Here is a 16,213-nt window from a genome sequence, read left to right as displayed (position 1 = left end):
GTACTTTGTATGGTTGGGTACTGTGGCAGTTTTTTAACAACTGTCTGTCAAGCCATAAGCTTCTCAATTATGGTTCTCCATAGCGCAAAGGAAACACTTTTCTCAGATGACTACTGTTCCCAGCCAAGGCAACAAGGAAAGCATTCAAAGCTTTGCTGTCCATTTTGGCCCACTTCTTTCCATGAGCCCTCAGTTACTCTAATCCACTAGTGGGGTTTTTAGTTACCATTTAAGGGGTAGGTTTTGGTTTTGTTTTTAGAATTTTTAAACAGAATGTGAAAATAGCATTACACTTCATCATTTTAAGGGGTGTGTTTTTCAGTAATGTTTCTGTTGCCAAACACACTGAAAATAGATAAGGTGGGGAAAACCATGTAATCTTCTTGCCACTTTTGAAAAATGTTGTTTTGGTTTCAGCAGAGTTTTTTTGTTTTGTTTTTGTTTTAACATGGAAGTAATTTTCTTAAATGATGCCACTTCCTGGAGCCAAATGCTCAAGATCACCAAATTGGAAGCAGAAGTGCCATTAAATGAACTCTGTGAATGTCAAGTCAAATTGCACCTGTAGCTAGCACATAAAGACAACACTTAAGTGTGGGTTGATCTCCCACACTTTAACTTAAAAAATAATAATCCTCATTTTAATTGTATTGTGTGAAATGTCTTGGGAAAGGAGTACAGTGTGTTTGTCTAGTGGGTGAGACTTCCCTCCCTCCCCTCAGTTTCCAATGAAGTTTTATTAAAGAATTGTGTTACTGTATGTTTTGATCATGAGTAGTCTGGTGGTGCTTATTCATAGCACAAGCTTAAATCAAGTACTGAAAACAGTCTTACAAGCTAAATGTCTGCATGATGTTACATCTGTTGTACCTACTGAAAAACTTTGTATGTAAATGTACAGAAATAAAAAGGTGTTGCCCCATTAGCATACTTCCTTTTGAATGTCTTTCTTGCCTTCAGTGCGATGAGTGTTAAAGCTGTGCTTTCAAAAATACCCCAGCTACTGAAAGTTTTTAATGAAAATTTTAAAACCTCCCATAACAGCACTAACCTTTTTTATTTAAAAAAAAAAAAAAATTCTCTAACTAAGGGTCCTTCAGCCACCAGCTGCCACCTTAAGATTGTCCTTCAAGGAAGAGATATGTTGCAGCAGAAGCAGTTCTGCTGCTCAACTACAAGTTCCATTTGCAGAAAAGACACAGCATGATCCTGGGACTCAGAAGACCAGGATTCTACTTCTGACTTGCTGTGCAACCTCAGGCAAGTCATTTCACTCATCTGTGCCTGTTTCTCCTTCCACCCTTCATCTGTCTTGTCTGTTTAGACCAGGGGTCGGCAGCCTTTCAGCAGTGATGTGCCTAGTCTTCATTTATTCACTCTAATGTTAAGGTTTTGCTTGCCAGTAATACATTTTAACGTTTTTAGAAGGTCTCTTTCTGTAAGTCTATAATATCTAACTAAACTATTGTACGTAAATAAGGTTTTTAAAATGTTTAAGAAGCTTCATTTAAAATTAAATTAAAATGCAGAGCCCCCCGGACCAGTGGCCAGGACCCAGGCAGTGAGTGCCACTGAAAATCCGCTCGTGTGCCACCGTTGGCACACATGCCATAGGTTGCCTATCCCTGGTTTAGACTGTAAGCTCTTCAGGACAGAGGACTGTCTCTTACTATCTCTTTGCACAGTGCCTCTATGCATTACTGTAATCTTACTGTTGCTAATAAAATTGATCTCTTCTGGGTTCTAGAGTCCAAGTGGAAGGAACATTGAAAAGAACATTGCCAAACAGTGTTCACTTGAGTTGTAGAAAGACACAGCATCCTTTTTACAATAGGTTATTTCTGGTATCTAGCTGTATGTAGTAAGTAACATTTTCTGCCTTCATAATTTTAGATAAGTCTTGATCCAAAAGGAGCCCAACCTAGGTTGTTCTCCCCACTGCTACTGAATTGGGCTAAAATAGCAAGGCAATAATATTGTTTACCTTAGTTGGCTACTAACCCAGAGGTCAGGCCAGCTGCCTCTGCGTGTCTGTCTCAAGATGTCATCCAGTGCCTTAGTCAAACCTGAGACAGCTGGCTTTAGGAAGATGAAGATCACATACAGTTTGACAGCATTGGCTTTAGTATCACTGGCATATGCTATGAGGCTTGGGGAACCTTGATTGGTGATTGTATTGTCACCTATACTATTGATGTATGCATTCATTCACCCTGATTTCACAGAGGCTGGGAGCTGCTGCTTTCACATCAGGAAAGCTGATTTAGTACATTTCATTTAGTTTTCTGACGCCTATATTGCCTGATACCCTCAGTATATTATTGCCAGGAAACAGCAAGGAAAACGGCAACTCATCCTTCTCACTTGCCTGAGGCAAGTGAGGTTGACACCATGACCCAAATTGTCATGAGTGTTCTAAGTGAAACTGAGACACAGTTTACATGTAGAATCACCCTGCATTAGGGCCATATTTATCCCTTCCCTGAATAGGACCAGAGAAAAAGGAGCCTTGCCACATCTGTTGTGCATATTGCACAAGACCCAGGGACAACCGCAGTCTTTGCACTTGTAGGAACACAAGGACAGCTCTCTGCAGGGCCACACATTGCTCCAGAGAGGATGGGGCGGTCCAACCTTCCTCAACTAGCCAGGAAGCACCTTGCACTATCCAAAGGGATGCTTCAGCATACATGCTCCTATCTGAACCCGGGGGAGAGGGCGAGGGTGCACCAAGAAGGGAAAATACCACATGAGAGAGAATCTCTCTGAGCTCCCCTGGGGCGGTGCTGGCTCCATACTAGGCCAGTGTGAAGCAGTATATGCCAGTGGTTAGGGCACAGGACTGGGAGTCAGGAGATACGGGTTCTGTTTCTGGCTCTGACACTGACCTGCTGTCTGACATCTTGCAAGTCATTTCGTCTTTCTGACCCTTTGTCTTGTCTATTGAAGATCTTAAGCTCTGAGGTTGGGGGTGTATGTGTGCGCGCCATGGGTCCTATACTCAGTTGGAGCCACAAGGTGGTGCTACTGTAATACAATTAGTTAAATCATATGGACTCCCAACTCTGGCTATTTATCTTAATTTAACCATTAGTGCATATGCTCTTGAGCAGAATTCACACGCTGTGTGGCCAGCAAAACAATGCTTGATGAAGTTGAGTTTTAACTGTTCTGTCTAAAATGCACTGCTTAGAGAAACAGGTGGTGAAAGGTGACCAGGGAATGAGATGACCTAACATAGTGCATACATACACAACAGGAGAGTTAAGGCTGCTGATCTGAACTCAGTTTCCAAGATTGTCCATAAAATCTCAACCTTAGCTCTGAATTAACACAGCTTTAGGTTGATCATAGAAGTGTAGGACGGGAAGGAACTTAAGAGGTCATTTAGTCCAGTTCCCTGCACACAAGACTGAACTAAGTACACCTCTATCTCAATATAACATGACTTCGGATATAATGCTGTAAAGCAGCGCTCCGGGGGTGGGCTGCGCACTCCAGTGGATCAAATCAAGTTTGATGTAATGCAGTTTCACCTATTACACGATAAGATTTCTTGGCTCCTGAGGACAGTGTTATATCAGGGTAGAGGTGTACTAACTATTGACGGGTGTTTGTCTAAGCTGTTGGTAAAAGCCTCCAATGATGGAGATTCCACAATCTCCCTAGGCAATTTGTTCCAGTGCTTAACCAGCCTGACATTTAGGAAGTTTTTCCTAATGCCCAACCTAAACCTCCCTTGCTGTAATTTAAGCTCATTGCTTCTTGCCCTATCCTCAGGCCATGTCTACATCTAAAATTTTGCAGCGCTGGTTGTTACAGCTGTATTAGTACAGCTGTATAGGGCCAGCGCTGCAGAGTGGCCACACTTACAGCAACCAGCGCTGCAAGTGGTGTTAGATGTGGCCACACTGCAGCGCTGTTGGGCGGCTTCAAGGGGTTTTGGGGAAGGCGAGAGCAAACCGGGGAAGGAGACCAGCTTCGCCGCGGTTTGCTCTCGCGTTCCGCGAACCACCCTGCAAACCGCAGGGAAGGAGACCTGCTTGCACGGGGGTTCGGCGAACGCGAGAGCAAACCGGGGAAGGAGACCAGCTTTGCCGCGGTTTGCTCTCGCGTTCCGCGAACCACCCTGCAAACCGCAGGGAAGGAGACCTGCTTGCACGGGGGTTCGGCGAACGCGAGAGCAAACCGGGGAAGGAGACCAGCTTCGCCGCGGTTTGCTCTCGCGTTCCGCGAACCACCCTGCAAACCGCAGGGAAGGAGACCTGCTTGCTCGGGGGTTCGGCGAACGCGAGAGCAAACCGGGGAAGGAGACCAGCTTCGCCGCGGTTTGCTCTCGCGTTCCGCGAACCACCCTGCAAACCGCAGGGAAGGAGACCTGCTTGCACGGGGGTTCGGCGAACGCGAGAGCAAACCGGGGAAGGAGACCAGCTTCGCCGCGGTTTGCTCTCGCGTTCCCCGAACAAGCAGGTCTCCTTCCCTGCGGTTTGCAGGGTGGTTCGCGGAACGCGAGAGCAAACCGCGGCGAAGCTGGTCTCCTTTCCCGGTTTGCTCTCGCCTTCCCGGAACCACCCAGCAAACCTCAGGGAAGGAGACCTGCTTGCTCGGGGTTCGCGGAACGCGAGAGCAAACCGCGGCGAAGCTGGTCTCCTTCCCCGGTTTGCTCTCGCCTTCCCGGAACCACCCAGCAAACCTCAGGGAAGGAGACCTGCTTGCTCGGGGTTCGGGGAACGCGAGAGCAAGCCGGGGAAGGAGACCAGCTTGATTACCAGAGGCTTCCTCAGGTATGCTGGGATACCTGCTTATTCCACGGAGGTCAAGAAAAGCGCTGGTAAGTGACTATACTTGATCACCAGCGCTGGATCCTCTACACCCGAGACAAAACGGGAGTACGGCCAGCGCTGCAAACAGGGAGTTGCAGCGCTGGTGGTGCCCTGCAGATGTGTACACCTCCTAAGTTGCAGCGCTGTAACTCCCTCACCAGCGCTGCAACTTTCTGATGTAGACAAGCCCTCAGAGGTTAAGGAAAACAATTTATCATCATCCTCCTTGTAACAACCTTTTATGTACTTGAAATTGTTATATCCCCCATAATCTTCTCTTCTCCAGACTAAACAAACCCAATTTTTTTCAATCTTTCCTCAGAGGTCATGTTTTCTATATCTTTAATCATTTTTGTTGCTCTCCTCTGGACGTTCTTCAGTATGTCCACATCTTTCCTGAAATGTTGCACCCAGAACTGGACACAGTACTCCAGCTGAGGCCTTATCAGCATGAAGTAGAGTGGAAGAATTATTTCTCCCAGATGATGGGGTTTTTGTTTTTTGCGCAAGTGTTATAGTTGACTCATATTTAGCTTGTGATCCACTGTAACCCCCAGATCCCTTTCCTAGGCAGTCATTTGTATGTGTGCAACTGATTGTTCCTTCCTAAGTGGAGTACTCTGCATTTGTCCTCATTGAATTTCATCCTCTACTTCAGGCCATTTCTCCAGTTTGTCCAGATCATTTTGAATTTTAATCCTATCCTCAAAGCACTTGCAACCCCTCCCAGTTTGTTATTGTCCACAAGCTTTGTAAGTGTACTCTTTATGCCATTATCTAAATCATTGATGAAATATTGAACAGAAGCTGACCACCCTACTCAAGATGTCCTTCCAGCTAGACTGTGAGCCACTCATACTACTCCCTGGGAATAGTTTTCCAAGCAGTTATGCACCCACCTTATAGTAGCTCCATCTAGGTTGTATTTCCCTAGTTTGTTTATGAAAAGGTCATGTGAGACAGTATCAAAAGTCTTACTAAAATCAAGCTATACAGCTACCACTTCCCCCTATCCACAAGGCTTGCTACCTTGTCAAAGAAAGCTATTAGGTTGGTTTGGCATAATTTGTTCTTGACAAACAATGCAGTTACTTATCTTATTAGCTTCTAGGTGTCTGCAAATTGATTACTTGCTCCATTATCTTTCCAGATACTGAAGTTAAGATGACCAGTCTGTAATTCCCTGGGTTCAACCAAGACAGGGTGAAAGCATAGGTGTTGGTCTTTACCTTTATGCTCTTATTGCAGAAACGGGCTGGCAACAGATATTATGTATTATACTTTATTTATCAAGACAATGCAGAGCAGAGACTAGATACAACCAGAGGCTGAAGTTGTATTCTCTAAATTAAGCATTATTTGCTTTATCTGCTTTTTAACTAGTGACCATGAAGCCATAATAAACTAGGCTGAGATGGCTTTTCTGGAGCCTGCCAGCTTTGTTTCCAGTGAGCTATTATAGCAGCATTAATAACATTTTATACTTACAGTGGAGACTTTTCATACACTCCAGTGTGAGGTTTGTTACTTTACAGAGGGGGAAACAGGTTATGCAATTTCCTGTCACAGAGCAAGTCAGGGTTTGAATGAAAATAGAATTCGTGTCTCCTGACCTTCAGTGCCCCCCCCCCCATTTAATCATGAGACAATTCTGCCTTTGTGCTACTAGAACTTAAACCCTCAGGCTTTTTTTAGATAAGATACTCATACTCAACTTCAGAAAACTCCCTTTTAATAATAGCTTGCACATGTATAGCATCTTTCACTTAAGGATCTGAAACGGTTATTTAAGCTTTGAGAGATAATAGAGGGCTCAGTGAAGGGAAAGTCCATTCAGCATATTAAAAGCAATCACCGGTATAGAGAGTCATCTCTACCGGTACCAGGTTTCCCCTGATCCCTTACAAATGCCTATGTAGAGTTACTTATTCCAGTGCCCTTAATGTCAAACTACTCCACTGTATTTTCCTGTTTAATACCCTTCTAAAGTGAAGCCCTACTCTGAAGTGTGTAAAAGTGGCAGTGTGGTGGGCCATGGCTATTGCATCTAACTGATTTCTTCATCAAATGTGCTCAATTTACATGTGAGAGAGGCCTTTGTACCTACCTGTCCAACCAACTCTGCCTAGACTCTGAAAGTGCATTTCTGCACCTGCATTTTCAGCAGTAGTCCTATAACAAGATGGAACAGAATCCTGCAAACTGTGCTGGTGCTGCACGACTAACAGGAAAATATCACTAATGGCAGCAGACAAGACTCTGGTTACATAGTGCATACATACTGAATCAGACAGCACACTTTAAGATCAAACCTTTTTTTTCCCTTTTCAGTGGAAAATTCCTTCTCCTTTGGAAAGAACAAATTCCTGCCATTCTCCCACCATGAAAGTGACGTCAATGTATTTCCTTTTCTTTAATTTCCTGATTTTTCACAACCGCATGCCAGGCTTTCACATAAGCACTAGAAGAGATTTGTTTTCTCTTGCTCTAATTATGATACATAGTATGTTACATATGCAACTAAAATCCAGAGAACGTCCTCTAATTACAATTTCCAGGTAGGTCAAGCTCCATGCATACACAAGTTTACAATATCTTGCTTAACTCACAACATTCCTCTCCATATTCCAAAGACCCCTTTCTCTGCCATCAGCCCATCTCTAACACAGCAGAGGAACTCAAAGTTTGGAAGAAATACATTTTTTAAGTTCTATTCAAGTTTGGTCCAAACAATTTTGTAAAACAAACCCAAAAAGTGCCAAAATATTAACTCTGTGTCTGTCAATATGGAAACCTAGTCAGTTTATTTCTTTAACAAAGTAACTTACAATGCCACAAAGTTAGAATTTCTCTGGAAAAGCCATCATTTCTTCCTTGATTCTGTTCTCTATGTGTAATATAAAACGGCTGTCTGTATTCTGAAGATTGTAGCTAACGAAGATCTGTTTTTTAGTCTTCCTGGCTAAAATACAAAACAAAGAACAGTCATCTATTACTCATTCCAGTATTAGTTCTGGTAGTAATCAAATATTTTATGGAGAGAAATGAGGCAAGTTTCCCATACCACAATACAAATGCACTGACCTGGAGGAACCACCTCTAAAGTAGTAGTATAACCTATATACCTACTCAGTCTGGCTTGTTGGCTAAATCCCCTTAGACAGCAGTCAGTGATGATTGCTGGGTGACAGATGTGTCAGGTTAGGGCAGGGGGCCCAGCAGGGATGACATTAAAAAAATGTAAAAAAGAGGGGGAGGGTTGGCTGTGGGCAAGGCAGGGGGTGCAGTAGGGGCTGGCTGCAGGTACAAGGGGGACAGCCCACCCTGTACAGTAAGTACCCCCTCCTCCTCCCTCCCCCACTGGGGTAGCAACAGCAGCCCGCTGCTTCCCCGGGGCTCCCGCGGTTATTTAAAGGGACAGGACGGTAGAAGCAGGGAAGCCCAGGGCCCTTTAGCTCCCAGAACCCTGGCATAGCGGGAGGCTCCGGGGGCTATTTAAAGGGCCCGGTGCAGCAGAGGCAGCTGGAGCTCTGGCCCTTTAAATAGCCCCAGAGCCTCCTGCTACCCCAGGGTTCTGGGAGCTATTTAAAGGGCCCCGGGCTTCCCTGATTCTACTGCCCCAGTCCTTTAAATATCCACAGGAGCCCTGGGAAAGCAGCAGGCTCTGGGGGCTATTTAAAGGGCCTGGTGCAGCAGAGGCAGCTGGAGCCCCGGCTCTGTAAATGGCCCCCAGAACCGCCCACTATCCCAGGGCTCGGGGGGCTATTTAAAGGGCCAGGAGCTTTCCTGCTTCTACCACCCCGGCCCTTTAAATAGCCAAGGGAGCCCTGGGGAAGCGGTGGGGCTCCCGTGGCTATTTAAAGGGCCGGGGTGGTAGATGCAACGGGAGCCCCGGACTTTTTAAATAGCCCTGCAGCCCTACCCCAGGCCTCCAGCAGTGGGGCTCTGGTGGCAATTTAAAGGGCCTAGGGCTCCAGCCCCTGCTGGGAGTCCCAGGCCCTTTAAATTGCCCCCTGGGGAAGCCAGGCCACTGCAGTGCAGTGCACCGGCTCTTGCTGGTATGCCGTAGCAGGGCTTAGGTGCAGGGCTCGATTCAGGGGAATCGGGTGAATCGGCCTAAAGCCAGCCCTACTTCCCACTTCCCACCCCGACTGCCCCCCTCAAAACATTCAACCCCCACCCCACTCCTTGTCCCCTGGCCGCCCGCTCCCAGGACCCCCACCTCCTATCCAAGCCCCCTGATCCGTCCCCTGACTGCCCCAACCCCTATCCACAACTTAGCCCCCTAACAGCCCCCCTGAACTCTCACCCCCTATCCAACTGCCCTCAGAAGTTGAGTTGCCCAGAATGGTAACTGGCGATAGGCTCAGATCCATAAGGTATTTAGGCTACTGTCACTGAAATAAATTGCAGTGTTATTGTAGCCATGTTGACTCCAAGATGAGAGAGAGACAAGTCAGGTCAGGTAATACCTTTCGGAAGGGAGGAGCCTTAGTCATGGTGTGAGACCCAGCAAAGAACTCTGGTGTTTTGAGCTACCAGTACCATGCCCCTTTTGTATATAGGGCCCAAGTCAGCAAAGCACTAAGTACCAGCTTATATGCTTTGCTGAATCATCACCTTAGTACAAAAGTCTTTCCTGAACACACAGCCATAACTAAAAGGGAAACAGCAAGAAAAATGCTTGAAATGGCAATGGGAGAAAAATGTACACAGCAGATTTCCGAAGATGGCAGACAGGTATCTTCCTTTCATAAATTCTTTCACTTAGATCGTACAGGAACAAATAACTTCTATGTATCAACTCAGATATTCCAAGGATGATCTTCTGTATCTAAAATAAAGATACTGTCAGGAATTCCTAACAATCTCAATCCACCTCAGCCAGCTGGAAAAATCAAGGACAAAGACTGTACTCTTAGAATTTCTCTTTTAAAAATAAATTTTGAGGCAGTTTCATTATAACAATCAATTCAATTGACTTATCTTCCATTCTAATAGAATGATCAACTTCCTCTTGGCTCAGTGAGAAGAGGGAGCCCACGAACTGCTTCTGAAATTGATTCATTTTCCTTTTAACAATTCACACAATAATGTTTAATGGGATGTGGCTCGTTGCGTTAATATGCTACAACTTGAAAAACAAGCATCTCTGCCTTGGTATTGGCCCCTGTGGGGGCTCATTTTATCATCAATGATCAAAAATTCTCTCATTTAATAACTGCAGTACTAATTCTAAACTGAAAGCTAATTAATTGCCACACCACTTTAACCAACAGACTGAGTTCTGAATTACTTCTGCACCATGTCTGGCCTTAGTCATCTGGAGGAGACATGGAGTTTCCAACATTTGTGAACGCTACTGGTCCCTTGACGCTTTTTACAAGAGTAGGGATGTTAACCCCCGTGACCTGGTCGAAACTCCAGTAGGGCAGTTAGATCCTTCCCCAAAATATCCTGCAGAGTCCGCTGGATATATGCCCTGCTCATTATATTCCCTTGAAATGAGAAGAGAAGGGGGAAGTTGTACCCAAAATATTACAATGATTTCTGATGTTACTTTGCCTCCTCATCGCCTCAGAGAGGTTAGATCTGCAACTTCAAAGAACTGGAAGGTTTTGTGCAACTCAAGCTAGTGAAACATAAGCCCAGATCCTCAAAGGTATGTAGGTATCTAACTCCCCTTGAAGTGAATGAGTTCAGTGCCTAAATACCTTTGAGGATCTGAGCAGTAGTTCTAAACCTGGCTGATCCATAACCACACAGAGCAGATCTCATTCCACACATCCCACCTGCTCTCCTTTAGCCTAGACAGCATGACTAGCTCTTGAGCTGTACTGAGCACAGCAAGTCCTTCTACACAGCGGAAATACTAGTTAACCAGCAATGAGATCCACAGCATCCTGATTCACAATCTCAACATTGCAATAGTCTTGAAGAAAAGCTCCTGAAGGATTGGGAGAGGGCACGAACATGAAGGAGAGTTGCTGCTCCCTGGCTCATGGATGTACCACTGCTGTTGTGACTACTTGTGCTCTCGTGTATAGCAGAGGTAGAGGGGAGCATTCAGTTAAGGGTTTCACTTTCTGGACTACAGCACAGCTCTGAGCTATTAGACAGATGCCCCATTCCACTCCCAAGGTGGCTTCATTTCACTGGTGGGTGAGGAGATTCCTGCGCGCGTATGTCCATTTCCTTAAATCTCCAATCTAGGCCAATAATTTCTAGAGTGCTTTGGGATTCTTCTGGCTGAAGAGAGCTGTAGGATGTAAAGGTAGCTTTTATTTATGCATGCACAATTCTGCACATATTTGTGCAAGCATCGGTGTTTGCATCTGCAGAGTGCTGGCACATGCACATTAAGGTGTCTAATGCCTGTATATGCACAGGCATTAGAATTTGTACTGAAGCAATGAAAGACTATTTAAAAGTGCATATGCAAGTGTTGGTGGGGAGGGAGTGGATAGGGAGAGGCCTACCTTGAAAGTTTATTCCTGTCCTATATTAATCACTCAGCAAAGCATGGGGATTATTGAAATGCAAAGCCCTCATTATATTTGTTATCACTAGTGTCCCTTAGCAGCAGTGCCAGGAGATTCCTAGGATAACACTCCTATTACCAGCAATGAAACCAAGTGCTTTCTGCCTTTCAAACTCTGTAGTAAAGTAGAACCTCACTTACAAACTGACTGCTCAACCACACACCTCATTTGGAACAGGAAGTACGCAAGCAGGGAACAACAGAGATGGGGGGAAAAACGAACACAGTACTTTGTTAAACTATTAAAATAGTTAAGGGAAAGTTTAAAAAAAGATTTGCAAGGTAAGGAAACTGTTTCTGGGCTTGTTTCATTTAAATTAAGAGGTTAAAAGCACCATTTTTCTTTTGCATAGTAAAGTTTCAAAGCTGTATTAAGAAAATGTTCAGTTGTAAACTTTTGAAAAAACAACCGTAATGTTTTGTTCAGAGTTACGAAGATTTCAGGATTACGAACAATCTCCATTCCCGAGGTGTTTGTAACCTAGGTTCTACTGCAGATATATAGATGTAGAGAACAATAGCAGTCACTCAGTAAGGCATTTAATCACATGTCTAAGTTTAGGCAGGTGAGCTGTAGAAATGTGAAAAGTTAGGCAAGAAGAATTTAAAGCCATTAGAATAAAAGCTTGTCCTCAAGAATGATTCACACTAATACTTTGCTTTAACACAGTGCAAGCTTCAAGCTTTAAGCTCATGTCTACATGAGACAGACGTATGCCTCTTACTGAGAAGTCAGGCAACATAACTTGTGGTGACAACAAAGGTGCTTCGTTGCCAAAGATGTGAGGTGAGAGCAAAAACAACTGAAGAATTTAAAGAGGATTCCCAGAAGTACAAGTGTGTTATAAAATCTATGAACCATTCAATAACGTACCTAGGCGCTGGGCTAGAGAATTTGAGGTGGTGTCAGAGGCATCTCCCAGGAGTGATGTAGACACTGGAATGGAGTCCTGAAAAGAAAGCAAAGAATCAGTTGTTTATTCTGTACTAAAATTAGCTATTTTTCCATATAAGAAGTCACAATAATAATCACTTTTTCTGTTTTAGTTTAATAAAAAAAAAAGGAATCCCCAAGTGGTTTGAGCATTGGCCTGCTGAACCCAGGGTTGTGAGTTCAATCCTTGAGGGGGGCCATTTAGGGATCTGGGGCAAAAATCTGTCTGGGGATTGGCCCTGCTTTGAGCAGGGGGTTGGATTAGATGACCTTCTGAGGTCCCTTCCAGCCCTGATAGTCTATGATTCTATGAAAAGAGTTACCTCTCCTACAATTATTTGAGTACCTGTGTGCTACTATGTCAAGGTGAACTCCAACATATAAAAAACCCCAAACAACCCAGTCACAGGGTCCTATACATTATATAAAGATGGTGGAGGGGAGTTTCAAAAGCACCAGGAGCACTTACAATGAATCTCTAATTATTCTGACTTGTATTCCCAAACACCTGAGGCACTTTTGAAAATCTCCCTGGTGTCTACAATTTTTTATGCAGCGTATCCATTAAAATAGTCTTTAATTACACTCACACTAATACTATTTCACAAATAATACCATATATAGTTTTTCCTACATAGTGTTTAAAGAAAAATTCCATAACCTGGAAATACTTGAGTAGACACCACCTAAATCTCCTGTCCCATACCAGAATCCAATTCTGCAACCCTTGTTCATGCTGAGAAGTAAACAAGTAGTTTCACTGAGATTACTCACACAATTGAATATTACTTATTGAGGAGCGCAAAACTGGGTCCTCACTGAGACATGGGCTCCTATGAAGCCTGTGTTGCTGAACAAACGCTGCCTTATAGAAAACTTTATGTGCTGGACGCATTTTGAAGTGTGTGTACCACTGTGCATGGTCTGGCTATGTCTACACTGCAAGCAGACACCCAGAGCTGGCCTGTGCTTGGGCTGTGAGGCTGTTTAATTGCAGTATAAACATACCCTATGAGGCAATTTCCTACACAGTCCTGCCCATTCAAAGTGTGCTACATTGGCAGTAAGTGATGAAGTGCTCCTAACACAATGGAGTCTTGGTGCATACCTGGAGCTTCTAGAGGCTACCGCAATCCAAATGACAACGCACAGCCAAAGACTTTAAGGCCAGATGGCCTGAGCATGTGGGCAAGACCCACCTAGGAAAGAATTCACTGTAATAACTCAGAACCCTCCTCATCTAGTATCCCATCTCTGGCTGTAGGAGATAGTTTTGAATTAATCAATTAACTCAATCCCCATTTGGTTCCTTACTATGCAGTAAATAAGATGTACTCTTCCACAGACCTGTCTCATTCAATGCACAGATCTTGAATACATTAAAAAAAAAATTACTACACAGTCAAAACTGTCATGCAGGCACAGCCTGCTATGTCCCCCTTTGGAATACTGGCAAATTGTTGTCACATATATTGTAATTGTCAAAATCTACTACGGATGAGCAAAGTGCAATTTTCAAAGGCTTACGCTGAGCCAAATCATCCAGCCAATTTGTATCAAAATACCTGCAGCATAGTTCAACTGACTAGAGCACTAAAATGGGAGTCAGGAGACCTGGATTCTAATCCTGCCTCTGCCCACTATCCTGATGCAAGATGTTGGGCTGTTGTATCGCTTTGATTCTGTGCCTCAGTTTCCCCTATCCATAAAATGGGGATAATACTTTCTCCTGTAATGCAGTGTGAGATCTACAGAGGAAAAATGGTCTCATACAACACCCACTGAATTTAATGGGAGACTTTCCATTGACTTCTGTAGTGTGACCAGATCCTCTAAGGGTTAAGTATCATGATAACACTTGAAGACACTTTTCTGTCAAATTTTACCCATTTCTCTGCCAAATTATATACTTATACCCTCCATCTATTTGACAAATGCTACAATGAAAGGAAATATTCCCCCTCCCTCCTACATGAACTCTTCTAGTTCTCAAAAGCTGCTCAACTGCTCATCCTAAAATGTCAACTCCTGAGAGGGAAATTCAGCAAAGGTATAAATGACAGAAAAGGCGTTCAAATGGAAACGCCTGGGTAGTGTGGAGACCAGAAAAATAAATAGTGGGTAACATTTTCAAAAGCATTTAATCACGTAGGTGCCTACATCCCATTATTAAAAGTAAGTCTAATGGAAAGTAATGGAATTTAAGCTCCTCAATAAGTGCTTCTGAAAATTTTACCCAGGCCTGGTCTACACCTAAAATTTAGGGCTGGGTTATCTACAGTTAGGTTGACTTGGCTTAATTACAATGCACAGGGCATGCAGGCCTAGGTACAGCCTCTCAGAAAGGTAGATTTCATCAGCCACATAAGAACCCCTTCTATTGCTGTAGTAAGTGCCTACGCTATAGCTATTTTAGGTGGGAAATGTTTAAACACTGGGAGGAGCAGCTCCTGCTACAGCCCTGGTTGTGTCTACATCGTGTGACCAAGTTAGGTCACCTAACCCACAGTGTAGACACAATTACATCAATCATCCTTGGATGAATTCTTCTGCAGGCCTAGTTGCTGCCTCTGGAGGGGTGAATTTACTACAGGGATGGGCAGACCCCTTCCCTCGCTGTAGCAAGCACCGCTGTGCCCCTGGGGCCTAGCCAGCCCCCACTGCGCACCTCCAACCGGGTCGGCATCTTTAGAACTGCATTACCCCGCCCCATCCTAGGCCATCCCCTAGACTGACCAGGCCCCGTTCACACGATGCCAAAGCGGATCTTCAGTTTACAGGAGGGTTTAAAAGGTGGCAGCCGCTAAAACCCCCTTCGGGAACATCCTCCTAGAGGGATCGGGCCCACGGGGAAGGGGAAGGGGCTCTGCGGCCCGGCGGGGAGGGATGAGGGCGGGGACAGGAAGGGCGGGTGAGTGGAGAGCACTGGGGTGGGGGGGGCTGAGGGCGGGGGCGGCGCAGCCCGGGGCTGAGGGGGCAGGGAGGCACGTGAGTGGGGAGCACTCCGGGGGGGGGGGGCTCTGCCTCCAGCTCGGTGTAGCGAGCCGAGGGGGCCCGGTACTCACGTGGGGGCTGCACATGGCCACGGCCAGGCTGCGGAGCGCGGGCTCCGCCCCCACCCAGAGGAAGAGCGAGTCTCGCAGCCGCATGGCGTGGAAGTGCACGAGCTGCTCGCCCGCCTGCCCGCAGAAATCGTGCAGGGAGATCCCGGCCGGCGCGTGGCGCGAGGACCCCGCCGCCTCCGCTAGCGGCTGCGGCTCCATCCCCGTCCCGCCCGGCCTCGCATGCCGCGGCCAGGCCAGAGCAAACGATCCCCGAGCGCAGGCCCGGCCCGCGTCTCGCCTGCCTCGCCCCGCGGCGCTGGGCAGGGGGCCAAACCCGTCGGTCCCTCGCTCCAGGGAGGGGTAGCTGGGCTCCTGCCCCGCCCTTCCGGGTTGTTCCCAGTTGCCCCCTCCCCCCGCCGCACCCTAGGCCCAGGCCGGTGGAGCTGGGGGTGCTCAGGTCCGCTAAAACCTGGCTGCCCATACCTGCCCTGGGGGCCTTCTGCTGCAACCCCCACTTCTCCTTTAGGGCGTGGGCTTTGGGCCGAGCTGCAGATGGGGGTCCCCGTATTGTACCTGACCTGTAGGAGGGAGGGGGTGGCCATTTAAAGGCAGTGGTCTCCAGTCCAAGCCTTGTTACTACCACAGCCACCACATTCAGGCAGGATCTCGCTACGGCTTAGGGCCATGCCCCAGAGCCCGCTCCTGGAGGCACAAGCTCAGCTTTCTTTTCATGGTTGTGAAATGACCAACCTTGAAAACGTGACCCATGCAGCTGTTGCCTGCCTGAGTCAGCAGAAAACCTGATGCAATAGCTCAAAAATATGAACTGCCCCATGCATCTAACTGGTATGGGGGGGGGGGGGGTGTTTAA

The 16,213-nt window shown here is 46.0% G+C and overlaps 1 protein-coding gene across 2 annotated transcripts; it reads right to left on the bottom strand.

The window, feature by feature from the left end:
- Positions 1 to 6,091: 6,091 nt before the first annotated feature.
- On the bottom strand, positions 6,092 to 15,610 carry PSMG4 (proteasome assembly chaperone 4). Of its 2 annotated transcripts, XM_050940354.1 has the most exons (4): positions 15,364 to 15,610; positions 12,239 to 12,314; positions 7,652 to 7,785; positions 6,092 to 6,383 (listed from the first exon to the last, which is right to left on the bottom strand). In XM_050940354.1, exons 1-3 carry the CDS (start codon positions 15,559 to 15,561, stop codon positions 7,664 to 7,666), a joined length of 396 nt encoding a protein of 131 aa, XP_050796311.1. In that variant the 5' UTR covers positions 15,562 to 15,610; the 3' UTR covers positions 6,092 to 6,383; positions 7,652 to 7,663. The 2 variants fall into 2 exon arrangements, with proteins under 2 accessions (XP_050796311.1, XP_050796310.1); XM_050940353.1 differs by lacking the exon at positions 6,092 to 6,383 and having other exon boundaries at positions 7,213 to 7,785.
- Positions 15,611 to 16,213: the final 603 nt, after the last annotated feature.

Source organism: Gopherus flavomarginatus, chromosome 2 (genome assembly GCF_025201925.1).
Source record: "Gopherus flavomarginatus isolate rGopFla2 chromosome 2, rGopFla2.mat.asm, whole genome shotgun sequence".
In the NCBI taxonomy this organism is placed as follows: Eukaryota; Metazoa; Chordata; order Testudines; family Testudinidae; genus Gopherus; species Gopherus flavomarginatus.
This window is presented reverse-complemented; position numbering and strand designations above follow the sequence as displayed.

What these genes read in the sequence shown, in the direction of transcription:
- PSMG4 (XM_050940354.1), bottom strand. Translation starts at nt 15,561, where the DNA reads ATGGAGCCGCAGCCGCTAGCGGAGGCGGCGGGGTCCTCGCGCCACGCG. An exon ending in TGGCCATGTGCAGCCCCCAC is followed by an intron (nt 12,315 to 15,363) that starts GTGAGTACCGGG and finishes CTTTCTTTTCAG; the next exon opens with GACTCCATTCCAGTGTCTAC. An exon ending in TTCTCTAGCCCAGCGCCTAG is followed by an intron (nt 7,786 to 12,238) that starts GTACGTTATTGA and finishes TTTGTATTTTAG; the next exon opens with CCAGGAAGACTAAAAAACAG.